The 21430-nt window shown below is 42.8% G+C and overlaps 1 protein-coding gene across 6 annotated transcripts in view; it reads right to left on the bottom strand.

The window, feature by feature from the left end:
• The window catches only part of FRMD3 (FERM domain containing 3), a 283990-nt gene that overhangs the window by 56633 nt on the left and 205927 nt on the right, over nt 1–21430 (bottom strand). For 5 of the 6 annotated variants that reach the window (XM_039875676.1, XM_039875678.1, XM_039875677.1 and 2 more), the window contains 4 exons: nt 18022–18109; nt 16307–16395; nt 13164–13227; nt 12176–12264 (listed from right to left, as the gene is read on the bottom strand). In XM_039875676.1, the coding sequence (XP_039731610.1) occupies nt 12176–12264; nt 13164–13227; nt 16307–16395; nt 18022–18109 (330 nt within the window). Of the gene's footprint in view, nt 1–710; nt 780–1083; nt 1159–12175; nt 12265–13163; nt 13228–16306; nt 16396–18021; nt 18110–21430 lie in introns of all 6 variants that reach the window. The other variant, XM_039875680.1, reaches the window with a different exon arrangement.

Raw genomic sequence — 21430 nt, 5'->3', positions numbered from 1 at the left:
ACATAGCTTATGATGATCTTGCCTTCAAAACAGAAAGCATTGTGATGAGAATGTTCAGCTTTAGATATTTAGCATGTCTGAGGTTTAGGATGTACAATGACTTGTGAACGTTGTGGTGGTATGAAGTTCAACATCACCAAGAGAATATTTAATTCCTAAGAATTACACATATTGCCACCTTAACAAAGATGTGTACCCTTGAACCTATAATGACCAAGTCCTCATTCCTCTGAGTAACCCTTGGAAGTAGAGTCCAGCGAGAGATGAGCATCCTACCCCCTCATGTGAAATAGCCCAGAAAAAGCTGGGCTGATGGTGGTAACTGGTCACATCTGATGAACAGAGGCAGAAACAGAGGGCAGTTCTAAGAGGGATGATGGACTCAGCCAGAAAATGACACAGCCTTGCCTCATACACATCGTGCTTGTTCGTGTGACACTCAAGGTCAAATGAAGCCAATGACTCTCCACAGAGCAAGTACTGCAAAATGGGGCCCAAATGCACTCACGCCACAGCTGGCCAAATCCGTCTGAGGAAGATTTCTGGGATAGTGAGAGTGCCATATCTGGGACTAAGGCCGAAAATCGATATGGGGCCTGGCAGCTGGTGCCTGTACTCCCTTTCTTGTCATAGAGATCTGGCAAAGCCAGACTTTAAATCCCTCTGTCCATCCCAGAAGCCTCCCAGAGCTCGGCGAGCACCCCACTCACCTGTGCACCTCCGGAGGCTCCCTCTGGATTTTAGAGCTCGCTTCCACCACCTCTTTGGCAACCTTACCACTGCAAAAGACAAGAACACACATCCGTGCACAGACATTCAGAGCAGGAGAGGAATGTGCACGTGCAGTTTTTTAACTTCGCAATGGTCTTACCCAGTTCTAGGACCCCACACCTTCTCTCCCTCCATCAGGGGAAGTTTCTATGGAGTTTGAGGGTGCCCATGAGCATAAGAGGTGAGTGGAATGGAAAGCAAGAAGTAAAATGGGGGCACGAGCCAAACCGTGCCGATTTACAAGTAAAACATTCAAATATACATGATGCCTCACCCAAATCCCATCATCAAAATGGAAGCATGGGTACCCACCTATATCGAAATCTACTTCCTTTAAAAAATATCTTGCTGCTTGACACGGTCTTGATCTGACTGGATTTTGCATACCTTTAAAAAAATACAAAGCAAAGATGGTAGTGATATTAGAAAGTCCTAGCGGAACGTACTGCAGAGTGTGGCAATCAGATATTTTTGATTGTCAGAAATACATTTTACTGTGTGAGTCAGCATATATATGCATGTGCGCGCACACGCACACACGCACACACGCACACACACACACACACACACACACACGAGAAATGTTTCAGAAAAGAATAGTTAACTTTCCCATTTACAACAACAACATGGATGGACCTGGAGGCTGTTATGCTGAGTGAAATAAGCCAGACAGAGAAAGATAAAAACCGTATGACTTCACTTACATGTGGAATCTAAGGAACAGAAAGAACAAAGTAACCGAAAATGACTCACAGAGTAAATGACACAATCTGATGATAATACAGAGGAATGGGGATGGGGGTGGGCTGTGAAGAGTTAAAGAAGTACAAATTAGTAGTTGATAGAGGGTCACGGGGATGGGGAGCACGGCCTAGAGAATGCAGTCAGTAGTAAGGTAATGGCTATGCGTAGAGCCAGAGGGAAGATCGAGTAATCGGGGGGATCATTTCATAAACTATATAAATGTCTAACCAACGTACTGTATACTCAAAACTAATAATAAAAAAGAATAGCTAACTTTCACGGTGTGTATTTGCAATGTGATCTTTTCTATGCTCTCTTTTCACCCTTTTTAAACACTGATGATCACCCCTACACTTGGTCTCATAATCCATTACTGGGTCACAACCTGTAAAATGGACCAGGCAGTGATGATGAGCAGAGGAATGCCTTTCGAATTTCTATTTGAAAGATATAGAGATGAATAGTGTCACATGGCATCATTAAGTTCCTTGCTGCAGGGGCACTTCCTTGCCTATGCCTGTACCAACACTGCGGCAACAAACAAACAAACAAACAAAAACAGCTTCCTGGCAACACAGGCCACTCAGTCTGTCACAAAGAACTCCTCTACTGTGTACAGCCTGAGAGAGGGCACGAGGGGCCCAAGTCACCGTGGAAACGGTCACTGGCTTCTGAGTATTCTCTGGTTAAGTCACCATGACCCAGTGCCCTTTAAAAGAACCCGCCCTGGTCGATGACTAAGGTACACAAGGTACAAGAAGCTCTGCCAAGCCTTGATTCAGCACCTCTGAGCCCTGCCCATAAATACGAACAAAACAACACTGAGAAATAACCTGGAACATGGGTTGCCCAGAGGTCGCACATAGGGCACTAAATTACTGTGACAGCTGAGGATGGCTCTACACCAGTCGCTTTAAGCCTTATGCTGTTAAATCCAAAAAGTTAGAATGGCCTCTCAGAGTTCAGGAACATTTTAAAGTATTGATAGTTATAAAATCTTAATTTAAAAAAAAACCCACAATATAAGCGATATGTTCTATAATTCTAAGCAAAGACATGTACACAGCCAGGGTTCCAGCTAGAAGTTTCTGTGAGGGTTGTGATCGCCACTTCAAGCCCCTTGAAGTCTTCACTCATTTGCTCAGCAATTACTAACTGAATGCCTAGCTTGCTCCATGCTCCACACTAAGCTCAGGGAAGACACACACACAGTCTCTGCATTCATGGAGTGTAAGGTTTAGAGGGGAAACGAATATTAATCTAGAAGCCACGTAAATAAGTGGCAAATGTAAATTACAGGCCATTGTGCGTGCTGTGAAAGAAAAGATACGATGAGAGATCAGGAGTGGACGGTACTGATCCAGTCTGGGGGCCCAGGAAGGGGCCCTAAGGAATGGACTGCTGAGCTGAGGTGCACAGGTGGGAGGGTGTTACCCAGGTTGGGATGTGGCAGTGTTCCAGGCAGAAGGCTCCACACGCACAAAAGCCACGAGCCGGAGAACTGGAGGCACTAAGAGGAAGACCTGACGTGCACTTCCCCACGTTATTACTCTGTTTTCACACATGCACACACGCACACACACTCACTACATTTTTACCCCCTAATTAGGCAAGACCTGACCTTGAGCTTTCCTCGTCAAGGGTTTTGGTCTTTGTCTTCAGAACAATGGAAAGCTATAGTAAAAGCCTTTTGCAAAGCAGTCTCTTCTCTCATCCACCTCTGCAAACAGCCTGAGCCAACAGAGGATGATACTGGCTATGAAGGATGAGCGGAGAGTGAGATGGGCAGGGGAGGGTGGAGGTGGGGACAGAGGCCTGAGGAGGGGGCCTCCTGTCAAGGCAAGGCCTAGAGACAACAGACTGGGAGCCCCAAGGACAGGTGAAGAGTATGTGAGATCCACACCCCAGATGGTCCAATGCCTGGGACAGGCAGTGCAGCCTGCTGGCCAGAGCTGGGTGACAGATCACACCCAGTTAAGACCCCCAGTGAGCCGAGCTACATGCTACGTGTAACAACGTCCTGCTGAGTTCTGAGCCCTCCTTCTCCTGTGAGGACTTGCCTGCTCTGGACCCATCTGCTCCCCAACACCCCGACCCTAGAGAGTTGTGGGCCTGACATAGTCTCCACGGGAGCCTGAGAAAAAGGCCATCACCATCTCCCATTCTCCACCTTCTCGGCAGGATTGTTGCTCCCAAGTCCTCAGAGGTGGAGGGAAGAAAAACCTTTAAAGAAGCTTCCGTTTTATAATTGATTTTGTTTTAACTGTTGTTCTTCTAGGTTTCTAAGGATCCTTGGGGCAAGGGAGTCTGCAAAGGAAGATTATTATGAGCCTTAATTGCGTGTTTGAAATTCACGTTCAATTCTGTGCCCAGTTTATAGACAATACCAGAAGCTCCAAGGAGTGTGACTAGCACAGCAGCTCCAGTGACTGTGGAGTGACTTCTGGGGAAAGGTGGGCGACTCCAGCTTTCATTGGTTCAGCCTCGGCTCCCACCCTCCCAGGCCATGCAAGGAGGCCACTGCCTCCTCCTTACACCAGATCGGCCTCCTTAAGGGGAGGCGCCAGCACTACTGCACTGCGTATACACAAACCCTTTCCTGTGAATCAAGAAAAACAGGTCAAAAGACACATTTTGCAGAGAAAGTGAATAGCTACCTTCTCAGGATAAGGGGAGTAAAAAAAAAAAAAAAAAAAAAAAGCCTGGTTTTTTTTTCCAGCAGCTGAATGCCCTTGGAAATTATTTGTCACTTGATTTGCTCAGAGACACTCTCCTGAGAGCACTACTGCTAATTCCCTGCCCTCTCCAATGTCCAGGTGGGCTCCTGATAATGTTTAGGTTGAGATTTTTAATGGAATTTTAACAGGGTTGTTTACTGTGAGAGCTTAAACAACATAAATGTTCTGGGAATTAGGAAACACAGACAGTAGGATGGAGGGACATGGAGGGAAAAGAGAAAGGTAGCTGGGTTATAAGACATGTGTCCGGTTGTTCCCAAACTTGATGACTGAGCGAGCATCAGCAGCACCTGGAGCAGGGGTTAAAAACACTGATGCTCATTCAGCGGGTGTGGAAAGGGGCCCAGGAGTTCGTATTTGTATCAACAATCCCAAGGTCATTCCAAAGCAGCTCACTTGCATTTGAGAACCTCTGAGTTCCCATATTTTCTTTGAATGACCCAAGAGGTGATGTTCTACTTGAAAGAGTAGAGGCCAAGGTTCCTGTGACCTTGGTCAAGTCATGTAGCTTTTCTGAGCCTCAATTTCTCCACAAATTTTTTAAAGAGGAAGGGTATTACATTACCTAATTCAAACCATTCTGAGGAGTGCTAAACGAGATTAAATGATGTGAAAGTACCTAGCATACAACCTGGTCCTTATGTAATAGTTTCCCTCCCTCTCTCCATCCCCACTTACCTCCCTCCCTCCCTCCCTCTCTCCCTCCTTCCCTAATACCATTCTCAAAACCTCTGCATTGCCTTCTCACTATTGAGCTAGGAAAGCCAATCTAGTAAATCATGGAGATTCTGGGGAACCACATCCAACACTCTGAAAGCCAAAAAAAGAGCCTTCATCCTAACTCTAGCTGAATGTTCCAGTGCTCTGCTTCCCAGACGCTCACATCAACAAGCCCAGAGCCAAAGTCTTCTTCCCACCACAGGCAGTGAAGGCACCACCTAGTAAAAATAGCAATTCTCTCTCCTCCAGCCTTCTTCCCCACCTGTCTTCTCCCCTGACTTCCATCTCCAATTCCTCTGGCAAAAATCTCAGCACAGAAGTACTGAGTCTTCTCAAACATCTGATCTCACAGAGAAATCCAGACAGTCTCCAATTTACCAACACCTGACTTGAAAAAAAGCTGTGTGTTCAAATGGTGGCCTGTCGCTATTCACCCTTCTGCTGGCACAGCTCTCTATCACTCCCAAGCCCAGAACTGCCAGGGCAGCCACTACACCCAGACCCACAGCACTAGGGAATTTTCTTGCCTAGTCCTGACAGGGAAGCTGTGTTTTAAATGGGGTAAGATATGTGAGATGTGCCACGCATGTAGACGGTGCCTGGAATATGCAAAGTGTCACTGCCAGTATCACATGATGCACATACAGCACAGGTCTGCCAAGCACACCTCCCCCACCCCATTTCTAATCTCTCTCCTCTGGCACCTGCTACTACAGGAGCTGGGGATAGAGGTCAGGTTGGGTGCTGGGGAGACAAAGGGTGGTGCCCTAAGAGGCCACCTCTAGAATTAACAGTACAATTTCTCATTTCATCATGGTTTACAACTTCTGGAGTAATCATAGCAATAACAATTGATGTCATTACTGAGCATCTACTATGGGCCATGAACCATCCAAAGTTCCTTAAATATACTACTTCATTTTATGCTCACGGCTCTCTTTTAGGAGGAAGGAATCCACATCTTTACATGAGGGAACTGGAGCACAGAGGGGTTAAGTCACTTAACTACAGTCACATGATTGAAGCTGGAAGAACCAGGCTGAAAACTCAGGTCTGTCTGTATTCTAAAAATAATGCTTTCACCATGTAGATTCTCAGACTTCAAAGGGCATCAGAATCACCTGGCAGGCTTTTGAAAACACACCTTTCTGATTCAGTAAGTCTGATGTAGAGCCCAGGAATCCGCATTTGTAACACGTTCACAGGAGGTGCCGACGCTGGTCCAGGAGCTCTGCGTTGAGAATCATTGTACTCGAGCATTTAACCCTAGGCTGCACATACATACCATCTAGGAAATTTTCATCACTACCAACATCTAGACCCCTCATCACAAATTCTGAATTTTTCAAATAATTGCTTCATTGAGATATAATTCACATACCATAAGGTTTACCCTTTTCATTGTACACTTCAGTAGTTTTAAGTATAACTCACGGAGTTCAAAAAAATCATCAAAAAACATTTTCATCACCCCAAAAAAGAACCCCGCCATAGCCACTGGCAGTCACTTTCTGTTTTCCTACCTCATCTCCTCCACTCCCAATCTCACACAATTACTTAATCTACTTTCTGTCTCAATAGATTTACATATTCTGGACATTTCATACAAATGGGTTCACACAGTATGTGCTATTTCATGACTAGCTTCTTTTCTCTTAGCGTAATGTTTAAAAGGTTCCTCCGTGTTGTAGCATGAATCAGTACCTCATTCCTTTTATGGCTGAAAAATATTCCATTGTGTAGATACACACATTTCTTTTATCCTTTCATCAGCTGATGGGCATTTGGGTTTTCCACTTTTTAGCCGCTGTGACTAATGCTGATGTGGACATCTGTGGACATGTTTTTGGGAGGATCCAGATTCTGACTTAATTGGGTCTGGGGTAGCATTGGCATTAACGGCTCCCCCAGTAGTCCAGTGGGCAGTCGGGGCTGAGAACCTCCGGCTGAGAACCTTAACACTCAGTGTGGTCCCTAGACCTTCGGCCCAGCATCACTGGGGAGCTTAGAAATATGAACCCTCCTGCCCCACCCAGACCTGTGGAATCAGAAGCCACATTTTAACATGATAGCCCGGTAATTCGTGTGTTCACTAAAACGTGAGAGGCACTGGTTCAGGGAGCTACTCTGGTTCCTTATCTACCAAGTGTAACATTGTTCCTCTGACTAAATGCTCACCCATCTCTGGACGAGAAATTTATTAGGGACTGACTGCCTTTATTCCCTGCACGCAATGCCACACAAAACTGGGGACAGAGTGCCATTTGAGGCTGTGCCCAGTGCCTAGCAGAGAACGCACACAAAGCAGGTGTGAGAGAGATTTGTCAAATGGCAACACCAGTGAGCCACTGAACCCTTCAGTGTGCCCAGTGTGCTTTTAGGGAACCAGTGCCCAGAAGCTGTAAGCTCCGCTGCTCTGGGGTAGAGCACCTAGAAAACACATGGCATAAAGGAAGCTCTGAAATGGTGACTGTCCTAGTCTGTGTCGGGGATCCCCTGGGGTTTGAAGGAGGAGGGAAAATCGGAGTTTTTGCTCCTGGTCTTTGTTCCCAGGCAGCAGAGCTCAGAGCCAGGGCTTTCAAACCTGGTCGGTGGCCCTAGGCCAGCTGACAACGAGCAGCACATTCATATGTTGAAAGCACATTCGGGAATTCTTGGCCACCGAGCCTCCCTGTTCCCATGGCAGGTGAAGTGAAAGGGAGAGGCAAACTCCCCCCCGCCCAAACCCAGGAAACAAGATTAGGGCCTTGTTCTGCCAGCTGAAACAGTTAAAGTGCAGTGCCAGTCAGACAGAGCAGGAAGTCCGGGAAGGCATAAACCAGTGGAGGAAACAGGCTCCCACCATGGAGGTTTCATCGTTACTGGAGCGGGTAGTAGTGGCAGTCGTTGCAGCAGCTACCATTTATCAATGGTCCATGTGCCTGGCAGAGCTAAACACCACAAGGCAGGTATTACCAATTGCATTTTACAGGTGAAAAATAAAGATGAGCCTCAGAGAGTGCAAAGGCTTTGTTCCAAGCCACATTGCGAGGAAGCAACAGAGTCAAGATTCAAAACTACGCCTGTTCACTTCCAAAGCCCACACTCATGACCACTAGGCCACAGTGAGGCAAGCAAAGGATGCCAGAGTCCTGGTCCTTCCCTCCTACGGATGAGAAGCCTGAGGCCAGAGGCTGTCCATGGTATACAGATGGCTCAGAACAAGTGGTATCTTCTTCCTAAGGAACAGGGGTGGTTATGGGATAATGGAAGAGCAAAGGGTTCTGGAAAACCTGAGATCAGTACAAATATTAGAGATAAGAAGTCTTAATAAGAGAGACAGAATAGCCCGGCCTAACCAGATCAAATGCAAGGATCTGGTCAACTTGCACAGTGCTGCTGTGCCCTCAGCCAAACTCCCCGGGCCTTCTGAAGCATGCACAGACGACTGGAAGTGATTTCCCTGATATGCCTAGTTGGCCCATTCAATGACAGAATTATCAGACTGGCCTCATTGTGAGCTGCCAGCTAATGACTGTACCCCCAAATGTGCAAAATACATTCCCCAGATCGCAGTCTCTTCTCTCTTTCTCTCTCCTCTTTTCTATTCTGTTTTTGCCTTTATTTGACTCCACCTACCAACCAACTCCCTCATACATGATAAAACAGCATGTGTGTCAAAAAGGACTAATTGATGTCCTGAGTTCTCTTTGATAGAGATCTCTTGATTGCACGAAAAGATCTTCCAGTCTGCGCTAATGTCCTTCCAAGTAGGACTTACTGAGTTGGCTCTAAAAGAAGCCTGTCTTCTGGATGTTCTCCTCCACCACTCCCTCCCCTTACCCTTGTCTGTGGGTCAGCAGCAATCAACCACATCTGTCACTCCTCTGCCACCTCTTTCACGATGGCTAAGCCCTCTGTGTCCTTCCTTTCTACTTCATACATCTACCTTCTGCTCTAGCCTTGTGTAACTGCTCATTCTCCCCATCGTATGTCTTCCACTTTCCACCGTGGTCCCTTACTCAGAATGTCCTTCCTCCACCTGAACAGGCCTTCTACGGCCTCACCCCCTGGCAGCTAGACTTGCCCTTCCTCCTCTGGTCTCCCCTCTAGCATTTTATTTACACTTCCCTTTTAGTCTCTATCATGAACTACAAATCTCCTGAAAACAGGAACCATGCCTTATCAATTTTATCCAGTAAATCTTTTTGGAATGCCTCGGGTCTTTAGGTAATGCAAAGATAAATGAAACCTAGTTCTTACTCTGAGAGAGATCAGATCTAGTACAGATATGTACATAAAAGTCTTCAATAAAATAACGCCATGATATATTTTGCTTTTGCTTTCTTTCAAGACTCTATCTACTAACTTCCTCATTTGTGAGAAAATTTTCATTCAAAATAACTAACTCAATGTCTCTAAATTATTCTTTGACAGGAACCAGATGATTTCATTAAAGGAGGATCAGAAGAGTTCCAAAAGCTTAGGCTCCAAAAACTGTCAGTTTCTCATGAAGTTAAATATAGTTACCCTCTGACCTAAAAATTACTAGGTATAAACGTAATTGTCCACAGAAAAAATTATATATGAATATCATTGCAGCATTATTCATAATACCTAAAAAGAGAGAACAACTCAAATGTCTATCAACTGATGAATAAATAAACAAATGTACTATATCTCAACAATGGAACGTTATTCAGCCATACAAAGAAATGAAGTATTGACACATGCTACAGCACGGATAAACCTTGAAAACATTACCTTAAGTACAAGAAGCCGAGCACAAAAGGCCACACAGTTTATGTTTCTGTTTATATGAAATGTCCAGAGCAGCAAATCCATAAACACAGAAAGTAGATTAGTGGTGCCAAGGTATGGGGAGAGGGAGAAATGGCAGTGACTGCTATTGGGTACAGGGTTCCTTTGGGGGTGATAACAAACTGTTCTGGAATTAGACGGTGGTGATGGTTACATAATCTCATGAAAGAGACTAAAAATCAAGGAATTATACTTTAAAGGGGTAAATGTTATGGTATGTATTATCTCAATTTTTAAAAAATGTATAGACTCAGACTAAAGATCAGTTTCTTTGTGTTTCCCTCTCTCTGTTTTCACATGGATAGAGAGGTTTAGACATGCTGATTTTTCAAACCAGGTATACTTTTTTACTAGTCCCCAAACACTGCATGGGGCACACAGATGCCTTGAGGTGGTGATGGTTGTGGAAAAATCTACTGATAGACATCGTTTCTTCCTGTCATTGCGAGAAGCACTGCATTTTATGGATCATTTCCTCCGAGAGTTTTCAAATTATGTTCCTAATAGGATTTGTGCAGGACTGAGGGGTTTCCTGGGACATGGGACTCTCAATGCTAAACCTAGGAAAGGCCCAGGCAAACTGGGACAACTGGTCACCCAAGCTCCTGGGACACAACAAGAAATGGGTGGTCTCCAGTCCCGAATCCCAACTCTGGTCCTCACCAACAACCACAGTTTCTCTATTTTTATCTCTTTTATATACTAGGCTTTGCCTACACTTCTGTTTAATCCATTTCCCATTTGTCCAGGGAATACTCGGGCAGCACTTGCTGCTCCTGACCTTACCCCCAAAGTCTGCCACGAAATCTCTCTCTTTTATTATTATTTTTGCATCGCTCTAGTGTATCGATAGTCTTTGGAAACAAATGACATCATTCTATTTATAGCATTCTGTTTTTAGTAGTGGTATTTCCACTTACAAAATACAGTAATTCTCAATCGCTGAAAATGTCAAGTCCTAGGAAACGTAGTAGCATTCCCACGCGAGATGTTAACATCATTCTCGAACAGTTGTTAGCCAAAGATGCATTTGATGAATCCAATTTATGTATACATTTCTGTTACATTAGGATTAGAGAAAAGTTCTGTTTAGAAATAACTCCAAAAACAGTTTTTATATTTTATTTTCACATTGAAAACCAGTCAGATTTGCTTCAGCTTCAGGGAGTGTGTGTATTTAAAATTAAATTAACACTGGCAGTGAGCTGCGCTTTTTTCTAAATGGGAAATGGGTTAAGAAAAAAGGGTTCTGTAGCTAAAAAGGGTTTGTTAGTCTTATCCGAGCTGTCATTCTCCTGATGGTCATCAGCCAAAGTCTAGGACGTTCAAAAACTCAGCATTTTCAGGGACGTGAGTCTAATGACTAAGAATTTCAGTAATGGGGAGACTGTGCAAAGGACACCTGGACAAGCTTCAAGGTCAGTCGTGCTGCCACCCTGGGCAGGGCTGGGCTAAGTTCTTGACGCTGTCCATCACCACTGCTCTTCCAATCAGCAAGTGTGTCTCAAAGAGAAGCTGGAACTCAGTGGAAAGATCCTAAACTTGAACCTCTTTGGAAACCTGAGAGCTTTACAGATGGTTCCTGAAGTCCTGTCAGCCAGCACTGACTTTCTATGGTCCTAGACTCTGGTGGCATTCCACCCATAAATCTTTGGCTCTCATCTCTGTATACAGAAGGTTTCTTACTATGAACATGTGTGCCTCACTGCCAAAGGTTTCCTTTTCTAGTTGTGAGAGTACGTTCAACCCAAGCCCAAAGTAAGCCAGAAGTGCCAGAGAGTATCAACTCTGCCCTCTAAAGTGGCCCTCAACCAAAATGAATGGAGAATGAGGAGATAAAGAGCCTAGCCTCTTTGCCGGACAGTGGAAGAACTCTGAGGCATGTTCTGCCATCTGCCAGAGCTCCCCAGCAGAGCTGACCCTAGCTGCCCACAACAGTGACCTGCTTACTAACGTGTCCTACGTTTCTTGCTTCTGCATCTCCCTTCCCCCACTCCCCTATTGGTACTGTCAGCGACAACATCCCAGAGAAACCATGCACAAAACTCTTCTCAAGGTCTGCTTCTGAGGGCGGCACCCAATCAGAATTTGATCCTGTCACATGTTGAATGCAAACAGCAGTGACCAAAAACAAAAACAAAAACAAAAACAAAAAACAACAACAGCAAAAAGCAAACACACACACACAGCAATTCCATGGAAAACACCCAACAGGGAGCTCAGGACTTGCTCAGGACAACTGCATTAGGGAGTTACCCTGCACGATGCACCAAATCCATGATTCACTTAAATTTAATAAAAAGGACTGAATTAAAAGAAATGAATGAGGAGCCGTTTGCAAAATATAAAAGGTTCCACGGGTGATTTTCAAACCTACGATTCAAAGAATAAAAGCTACTTACTTATAGAAGGCCTGGTTCTCCACCCCACACTTCCAGAGATGTTTGCAGGCAGCTGGTGTTGAAGTATGGAATGCCAACATGGCTTTTTTCTAATAAAAAATAGCCAAACGAAAAAAGGCATGTTAAATGCAGTTTGTTTTTCATCTTTTTTCCTTCAGGTATTAACCTAATTGTATCCCGACACCTACCAAACAGATTTGGAGTAACCAGTGCATTACTATGTTCTTAGAAGTGTTGCTGAAATGACATTCCCCACCCTCACCCTCTGCAGACATCACTAATCTATCCAGACCCCGTTTCTGATAAAAAGCAGACTCACCATCTTCAACTCTTCAGGCATCACCTACCTCTCAATCAGACTTGGATTTGTTTAAAAACTTATTTTCTAACCTTGAATTACTACTGTTTGAACTGAAAAAGTAGGATTAGGAAAATCCACAAACTTCCAGACTAGCTCTGAGGCTCAAAGTCTCAGTAATGGCCTCTTCCCAAATGCCTTCCCCGGTGAACCCAACCTATATCTGGTAACTCCTCTATTTTCAGAGTCTTAGATCTTATGGAAACTGTTTGTAAAACTCTAACCAGCATGGGAGGATATCTAGCTTTACAAGTATTTTTCACTTGTTTCATAAATCTGCATTTTGGCAAATTACAGAGGTAGAGGGAGGTCTCATTTTCTATTGCTCAAATCTATCCCAGTGTATTTTTCACACAGGGATACATGATCAGCATTGTTCACTGACTTTATTCTTAGCTGTGCAGACCCAGTGTTTGTTTGTTTACCTTTAAAATGTTCCCAGCACATAGCTTCCTTTCTTGTCACAAAGTTTAAAGTCATGGACTTTGGGGGCTACAATGCTAAAGGCCTATTGTATGCTTGAATCTCTCTCATGTGCACACATGTGCACACACATGCTCATACTCATGTACACACATGTTCATACTCATGCACACACAATAACGGATAATTAGGAAAGCAGTATCTGACCTCTTTCTGGGTGCCAATCACATAAAATGTCTTCCCTTCAAACTTCAATTTGCAGACATCCGGCCTAAGAAAAGAAAATCTCTATGGGTTAGAGGGAAAAAAAAAAAAGTGGCAACTAACCAAGGTACCTGGCTTTCCCACAGGAATCTGGCTGACTCACAAATGCCAAGCAGACTGCAATGAAACAAGATACTGTCTTATCATCAGTGAAGGCCTATGAGCATTGAAAAGCCCCCAAGTGAATTCACAGCAATTTTTTTGCAAGAGAGGATCTAAAGGCAGCTTAAAATTATTCCATTTTTTTACGATGAAGCTGCACCTTTCTTCCAAGGATCAATTCAAGAGGTTTCTTAAACATTAATGACCAAAACATTAACCGGCAAGCCCACCTTGTGAGGCAGGAAGAATGTGGTTATTTCAGATTCAGTTAATGAGATGATATGGATTCACAATATCTGTTCCTTCCTCCTCTCACATCTATGCCCAAGAAGCCCACACACCACGCTGTAAAATTTTCATTCCTGCTCTTCCTGTTTATACGAGAATATCTTATTATATATTCAGATGCTCAGAATTGTGAGGACAACTTAATGAATGATAAATTATAGTCAAAAGAGTGACTTTAGGTTTCATCTTAAGAAGCTGCTTGATTAAAAACTGCCAGAAATGTAGACTCTAGGTTGCCTTCTTGGTGAGAAAATATGTGTAAATAGAGCAGAGAATTCTACTTTTATTCCTTTGATCTAATTCCTTGGATATTGATGTGTGCCCCTGTGCTTTTTTAGTTTAGGCTGTTTTAATTTAGGTAGAGGATTTGCAAGAGTGACAAATCTCAATGGATGTTAAAAAATAAAAACAAAAGCTAGAATTAATGTGAGAATAAAATTTGTTTTAGTAACATGTACATGGCTGTTAGAAATACACATGCCTAAGCAGAGGCTGTAGAGGATGGGGTTGCATCAGCATCCCACCGGGGACACCAAGATGTAGAACCAAAAACAAATGGTTGGATTGTCTATTTCAACTCTTCAATGTACACAGGAAGAAACTGAGGTTCAAAAAGAAGAGAGACTTGCAATTAATCTGTACTTGAGATGTATCTGATTCTAACCTAACTACTTCAGGGCTCAAGCAATTCAAAACGTGAGGGTCTAAAACCTTTTAGGACCTCCAAGCAATTCCGGTCCTAGGATAGGATGGGGGAAAGTCCCAAATTACCCATGCTCCCCAAAGACAATAGGAATCCCTAGGGCATTTATTCTAAAATAGACTGAACAGTGATTAACATTGGAGCTTCTTTACAAGGTGCTGAAAATATAGAGAAAAAAAAATGGATAACACCACCATGTTACATTTATGTAACATCACAGTTCACAAATCACATCGCTCTCACACACCCTATTTCATTCGCTTCTCCCCATCTCCTTTCCGCCCTATAAGGCAGTCAGAAATCATTGATTCCCATTTTATGGATGAGTGCCCTGAGATTCAGAGGAGTTAAGTGACTTATTAAAGGAAAATAAGAGTTTTGAGAACACTAATTGTGGAAGAGGAAAACAAGTGGGCACAGAGGGGAGTTGGAAATATGAATTCGTAAAAGGCGGTGATAGAGAGGGCAAGGAAGATACTTAGAGAAACTAGGCGTCTTAGAAAGAGAGGGCTGTCATACAAAGAGTGGAAGGTGTAGGGAGAGGAGTGGACATCGGCTGACTAATGCTAATCTAGTAAAGAAGGTTTGAAAGGAAGGCGGGCACTATGGGGAGAATGCTAAGAAGGTGAGGAGGGCTACTTGATAAAGAGGTGCTGGAAGAAATCCTGAAGGTATCGAACCATGAAACTGAGGTTCAGGTCAGTGCAAGAGAGCATTTCTAACACAGGACTGAGGATGGACGCCCAATGTCCCATCAAGGAGAACTTCAGACCCAAGAGCTCGGGTCAAAAAAGTGAACTCACCCCACAATGAGACAAAACAGGGGTGGCAAACCTCTCAGGGACCATCAGAGAAGGAACTAAATCAGGCGGAAGGTATGAACAGGACTAAGCCTTTACAATATTCCATCACAAACATAAATGTTCAGCTTTTTCCATTCTACCAAAAACATTTTCTCCATGATTAGACATAGTAGGCAGTGTTGGTCACCTACTCCACTCTATCATTCCACTTCTTCACTGACACACCTAGACTTTATTCTTCCTCAGGGTCATATATATTCATGCAGATCACGCTCTTCCCCGTCCCGAGAAGATGGATCTTCATTCACCCAACTCAGTCAAGGAGTTCCCATTCTTCTCAGAAGGACTGGTTTAAGTAGGCACATGTTACCCAATGCTGCCCAATTAGATAAGCTCCTACAGGGCTTCTGAAAAAGTTATCCTTGTTTTACGAGCAGACACATGGAAGGGCTGCTCTCCTCCTGGCTCTGAGTGTTACTGTGTGAAGCTGTGATGGTAAGAGTTGCATGCGTGACCATTTTATGAGCCTAGGGACAAAAGCCAGCACCCTATAATGGCGAGACAAAAATGGAGAGACCCAAAGGCTGTGTGGTCAGTCAGTTAGGTTAAAGGATAGTGGAATTGTCCAATCTCTACAACTTTTGCTTTGTGAGATAATCAGTCTTCTTAATTATAAGCCACTGTGAGCAGACATTAATTGACCAAAAGCATCTTAGCTGATACACTAAATAACAAAAGTCAATTAAGTCTACAGCAAGGATTTGACAGAATATAGTGGAGAGAAGTGAGTAGGAGAGAATGAGTCCTGAGTTGCTTGAGGGAACTTGCACCTTTACCCACCCTGACCCACCCACAGTAGCCCCTCTGGTCAGAGCAGAAGCTACTGGTGAGCAAACATTGGACACCTTGTTGGAGGCAGAACCCCTGAGCTCAGGCCACACCCCAAGTCTCCCACATTGACTCCTTGACTCCTCAGCTTGACAAATCCAATTCCCTGCTGAGACAGGGCAACCTAGACTGAGTTTCATTTATAGCTAATAAATCCCTTTGTAATGAAGCTGTAAAGCAAAGAAATTGATACTAGGCATTCTATCTGATGTCCCCACCAACAACAACAAAAAAAGTCAAAGGTGGGGAAAGAAAACAAGATTAAGAAAAATGGTCAGCCAGTTTTCCAAAGAAATACTCACCATTTAATCAAATGAATTCTCTTATTTCCCTGAAATACCACAAAGCCTGCAGCAGTAAATCCCAAAAATGTTGTTGTGCCTGTTGAGTCCTGCAAAAAAATAAAAATAAAAACATATTTGGACTGAGGGATATCAAATAAATGATAAATGGTATGCTTATTCAGCCTCACCCTGGGTTAATTTCTGGTTAATTCTAATGACTGCAGCAATAAACTAAGTTTCTGAGATGTGACTCCCAAGGATAGGACATCTAAAACCCGGGAAAGGTCCAGAAATATGTAGTTTTTCCCTTTGAAAAACAGAACTGCCTCTCCAGGAACCTCCAGTGAAAGTACAGATTAGTCTCAAACAACTATCTACTTCCAAATGTCTTGTGGGGCCACCTGGGTTCTCAGATCTGCTCTGTAATGTGAACAAATTGCTCTTGGTTGTCATCAGCTCTGAAACCAAAGATGCCATGAAACTGAAGCCCTGAGCATCTACTCTAGCTTGACTGAATCCCACACAGGATTTCTGGCAATTTTAGTATAAAGACATTCCCAGAAATGCCTACTTTGCTTCCAGCCTCAACCAGAAAACTAAGCATTAAGGCTAAGAAACAACAACAACAATCTAGTCAGTCTCCTAGATAAAACAAACAAACAAACAAACAAATAAACAAATAAACAAACAAACAGAGGCTCACATTTGTGGATAAAATCTAATTCACTAAATGGAATAATCTGATTTGTACCATAACTAGGAAGAGGTATCTGGCAAATATTCTAAAATAATTGTGTGCGCAGACCACAAGATGCCCAGGCCAGAGGGGACAATTACCACCAGCTCTTGGCCTTGGCTGCATGTTGGAATCTTCTGGAGAGCCTGATCTGCACCCTAACAGATCCTGTAGGAACTGGGCAGGAGTTTAAGAAGTTCCCCACATGCCTGCAATGAGGAGCCTGAACTGAGAGCTCTAGGACTGGTACTTGACCAAATACTACTGTCCGGTGCCATGTGGAGAAAGTAATGTTCCAGTATGACTCAAAAACTTGCCTTTCAGAGCCTGGCTGATATAAACGCTTAGTTCAGAATTTGGGTTAGCATCTGGTTAATATGTAGTTCGTTTTAGGTATGGAAAAGAGAAAACTTTTCATAAACCATTTCCAGAAAACGTGTGCAAGAGCATCACCTTGGGAACTTGTTTAAAAGGCTGATTCGCCAGCTGCACACACCATTGATTCTAAATCAGTAGCTCTGGGGGTGGGGCCAAGGTGATTCTAAAACACACAGTCTGGGTTTCATCCTTGAGAGAAATACTATCAAATAATATGAATAAAAGATAAAGAAAAACAAATGCCCCTAATGTCAAAATATAATTTTAAATCTTTCTTCCACTTTTCTGTTTTTTAAGACTGCATTCTTGCTGGAAATGGCCTGGAAAATAAATAGTATTTTCTCAGGGGTAAAACCATCCACTTGATGAATGAATCCATGTATGTTAATTTAGGAATATGTGGCTACTACACAGCAATTAGCAAGCAATTGGTAGAGTCCAATGGAGAAAACCAACTACCAAAACACCTGACTGCAGCCCACTGTTGTCCCTTCCAATTAGGGTTGGTGGGTCAGGCTGTGGAAATGTCCTAGGAGGGGTCTGCCAGGAATACAGACCAATTAACTCTTTTTTAGGCAAAATAGTCATTAAATGTCGACCTTCTGTGAGAGGCAGTTACCTTGCATGGGTGTGGATCCACTCCATAGGTTTCCAAAGTGTGAGCTTTCAGGAGTAAATTAAATTCAGCAACTGGTGGACTCTGGCCTCTAAAATCACACAAGAAAAAGTAGAGGGTTAATATGGAAAATAACAGAAACACAGAATCCCTTCCTTCAATAAAATGCGATCTACTCAACTAAATAGAGAATCCCTACACAAACAGCAATCAGTAAGACTGATTGTTATTCTTCATCACAAGGTACCCTTTGCCAAGGAATGTAAGCTCCTGTTCCCTGGCTAACTGTTCCATAATAAACCCACAAATACTCTGAGGATTCCCGTGACCCGTACAGTTAATCAAGGTTGTCAAGTTACCAATAAATAGGCCTTTGAAAAGGCAATCTTAATATGAAATAAAACTTGGCATCTGTCCTTTCCAACTTAATTTAAAAGATTATATAGGATACATGACATTCCTTCTTGCTCAGGGTAGAAAGTGGGCAATCCTGTTACCCCATCAACAAGTCTAAATAGAGCCATCTGGGTAGGAAGAACTGTAAAGCATGCCATTGGAAAGCCCTGGATTTTGAAAGGAAATCTCAGTCCCTAGTCCTAGCACTGTCCTCCAGGATGGTGAACAAGGTCCTGGCCTCAGGGGTGGGAAAAGAGGCTACAAATATAGACAGCTGTGAGAAGTTCTTTCGGGGCTAACTTCCAAACCAGGACTGTGCAGCACATCAAAGACTCAACTTTGACTAACATTAATATCCTGCTTGTAACTTAGAGGATCTGAATCACTCCCCGAGGACAAGTATATAACCCTAACAACCACGAAGAGTTTGCTAAGGAAAACAACAGTTATTTTCAAAGGGTAAACCTATATTGCAATATTAAATCTATTTCCACCTAAGCTTCTCCCCAAAGATAGAGTTCCTCCAGTACCCACTCATGACAGCTGAGTCATCATCATGCCTCTGAACCAAAAAGAATCCCATCTACCTTCTCCTTAAAGCCTTTGAGATCTCCTTACCCTGAGTGTACTGAAATTTCACTCTGATGTGTCTAAGGAGCATCTTTATTCATTCATCATGATCAGCACTGTGGGAACACTTTTAATTGGCTGTTTCTTTGATCTTTTCTTTCCTTTCCAACCTCCTTCTTTACTCCCAACCATTCTCTCTCTTCTCTCCTACTAAATGGATTTTGAGACTCCTAGGTCTATCTGCCATGTCTTTTAACCTCTGTTCCAATCTTTAAATCCCTGTCTTTTTGTACTACATTCTGAATTACTTAATTCAAACTTCCAGCCTGTTAATTTATTCTTCAGCTATGTGCATCCTACTTTTCATCCCATTTATGAGTTTTTATAACATCGATTAAATATATCATTTTCAATGTAATATGTACAGGCGGCACACTTCGATATATTGTGCTTTGCTTTACTGTGCTTTGCTTTACTGCATTTCACATCTACCACTTTTTTTTTTTTTTTTTTTTTTACAAATTGAGGGTTTCCGCAACCCTGCGTCAAGCCAAGTCTACTGGGGCCATTTTTTTCCAAAAGCATTTGCTCACTTTGTGTCTCTGTCACATATTGTTAACTCTCACTATATTTTAAGCATTTTCATTATTATATTTTTTATAGTGAACTGTGATCAGTGACCTCTGAAGTTCTATTATAATTGTTTGGGGCACCACAAACTGCACTCAAATAAGAAAGCAACCTTAATAAATGTGTGTGTCCTGACCGCTCCACCAACTGGCTATACCTCCATCTCTCTCCCTCTCTTCAGGCCTCTTGATTCCCAAGACACAACAATATTGAAATTAGACCAATTCATAACCCTACGATGGCCTCTAAGTGTTTAAGCAAAAGAGTCAATCGATGCAGCAAACTTCACTGTTATCTTAAGAAATCACCACAGCTGCCCTAACCTTCAGCAAACACCATGCTGATCAGTAAACAGTCACCAAACTTCCACCAGCAAAAATTTTATGATTCACTGATGGCTCAGATGATGGTAAGCATTTTTTAGCAATAAAGCATTTTCCACTAAGGTATGTATATTTTGTAGACATAATACTATTGCACACTTAATAGACTAGAATACAGGGTAAACATAGCTTTAATATGCACTGGGAAACCAAAAAATTCACATGACTCGCTTTACTACAATATGCACTTTATGAAGGTGGTCTGGAGCCCAACCCACAATATTTCTGAGGTGTTCCTGTATTTGGCTCTTAAAATAGCTGCCTCTTCCTATTTTATAGGATACATTCTTATTTCTCTGAGGATGTCCATATTATTTCTTTTAAAGTCCAATCCTGTTTGCTCCATTAATGCTGCTTTCTTGGTGATGATCTTCTGGCTTGCTGAGTCAGTGTTTCTAATTCAATGAATTGATGTTTCCTTAAGCATTTGGTGATTCTTGGTCAGACACTCATCTTTGTATTTGATGTTACTGATTTAATGCCGTGGCCTCCAGAGATTGTAGGGAAGGATGGGACATGCCACGTGGGAAGAGTGTGTGTCAGTAACCTGATTTAAGGCTGAAGGTTCTAGTTCTCCCGTCTGGGTCAAAGCTGCCCAAATGTGGTTGCCCAATCAACACGATGGTCAACCTGTGTATGTGCAGCCTGAAGCACCCAAAACCACTCCCGTCCTATATATGTGCTTGCCCTGGAGTTCCTCTGTTTTCTGTCTTCCAGAGATACTTCAGGACCTTTGATCCATCCAAAGATGACATTCCTTCTTGTATCTACTTTCTAATACTTTTTCTATTATCCATAAGAACTTGGAGAAGGAAGAGAAAGTAGCCACATATGCTACCCTTTTCTTTTAATATAAGAAATAATTTTTACATACATCCTTTACAGAATATGTTCTTGAGGAATTAACTCAAACTCCTGCTTTAGAAAAATAAAGTGTTTCTAAAGCCTTCCAGGATTTCCTCTTTAGTCAGTGTTCTGAAATGTCACTGGTATGTGAAGGGAGCATCTTCACTTAGTCGCCCTGATCAGCACTGTATGGGTCCTTTCAAGCCAACAACTCCTATTTTTCTTTGACCATTTCTTTGATTTTTTTTTTCAAGTCACAGTCATAATAATTATTTTTCTTCTTGATAAAGTAACAATAGATTCTACAAAGTCACCAACTATATTAATGGGGACAGAAAAAGGATTTTTTTTAAAGTTGTCTCAGTTTATACAGGTATTTCTCCGTAGCTCTCCTATAAATTCTTAAAGTAATATCTTACCTTTCACAAGATAATTATTGAATCTAAATATTGGGTCTTTCTCGCCCCCTTCCCCGAAACTCACACAATCTCTCCTTCTCTCTCACTCACTTGTACACTCATCTCGCTCCCCTCCCCCAACGCCCACCCCCCCACCCCTGCTGACTAGGGACAAAGCACAAAGCTGAG

This window comes from Pteropus medius, unplaced genomic scaffold (assembly GCF_902729225.1).
Source record: "Pteropus medius unplaced genomic scaffold, Ma_sr-lr_union100, whole genome shotgun sequence".
NCBI classification, from domain to species: domain Eukaryota; kingdom Metazoa; phylum Chordata; class Mammalia; order Chiroptera; family Pteropodidae; genus Pteropus; species Pteropus medius.
Note: the sequence above shows the minus strand (reverse complement) of the source record. Positions and strands in the feature narration are given on the sequence as shown.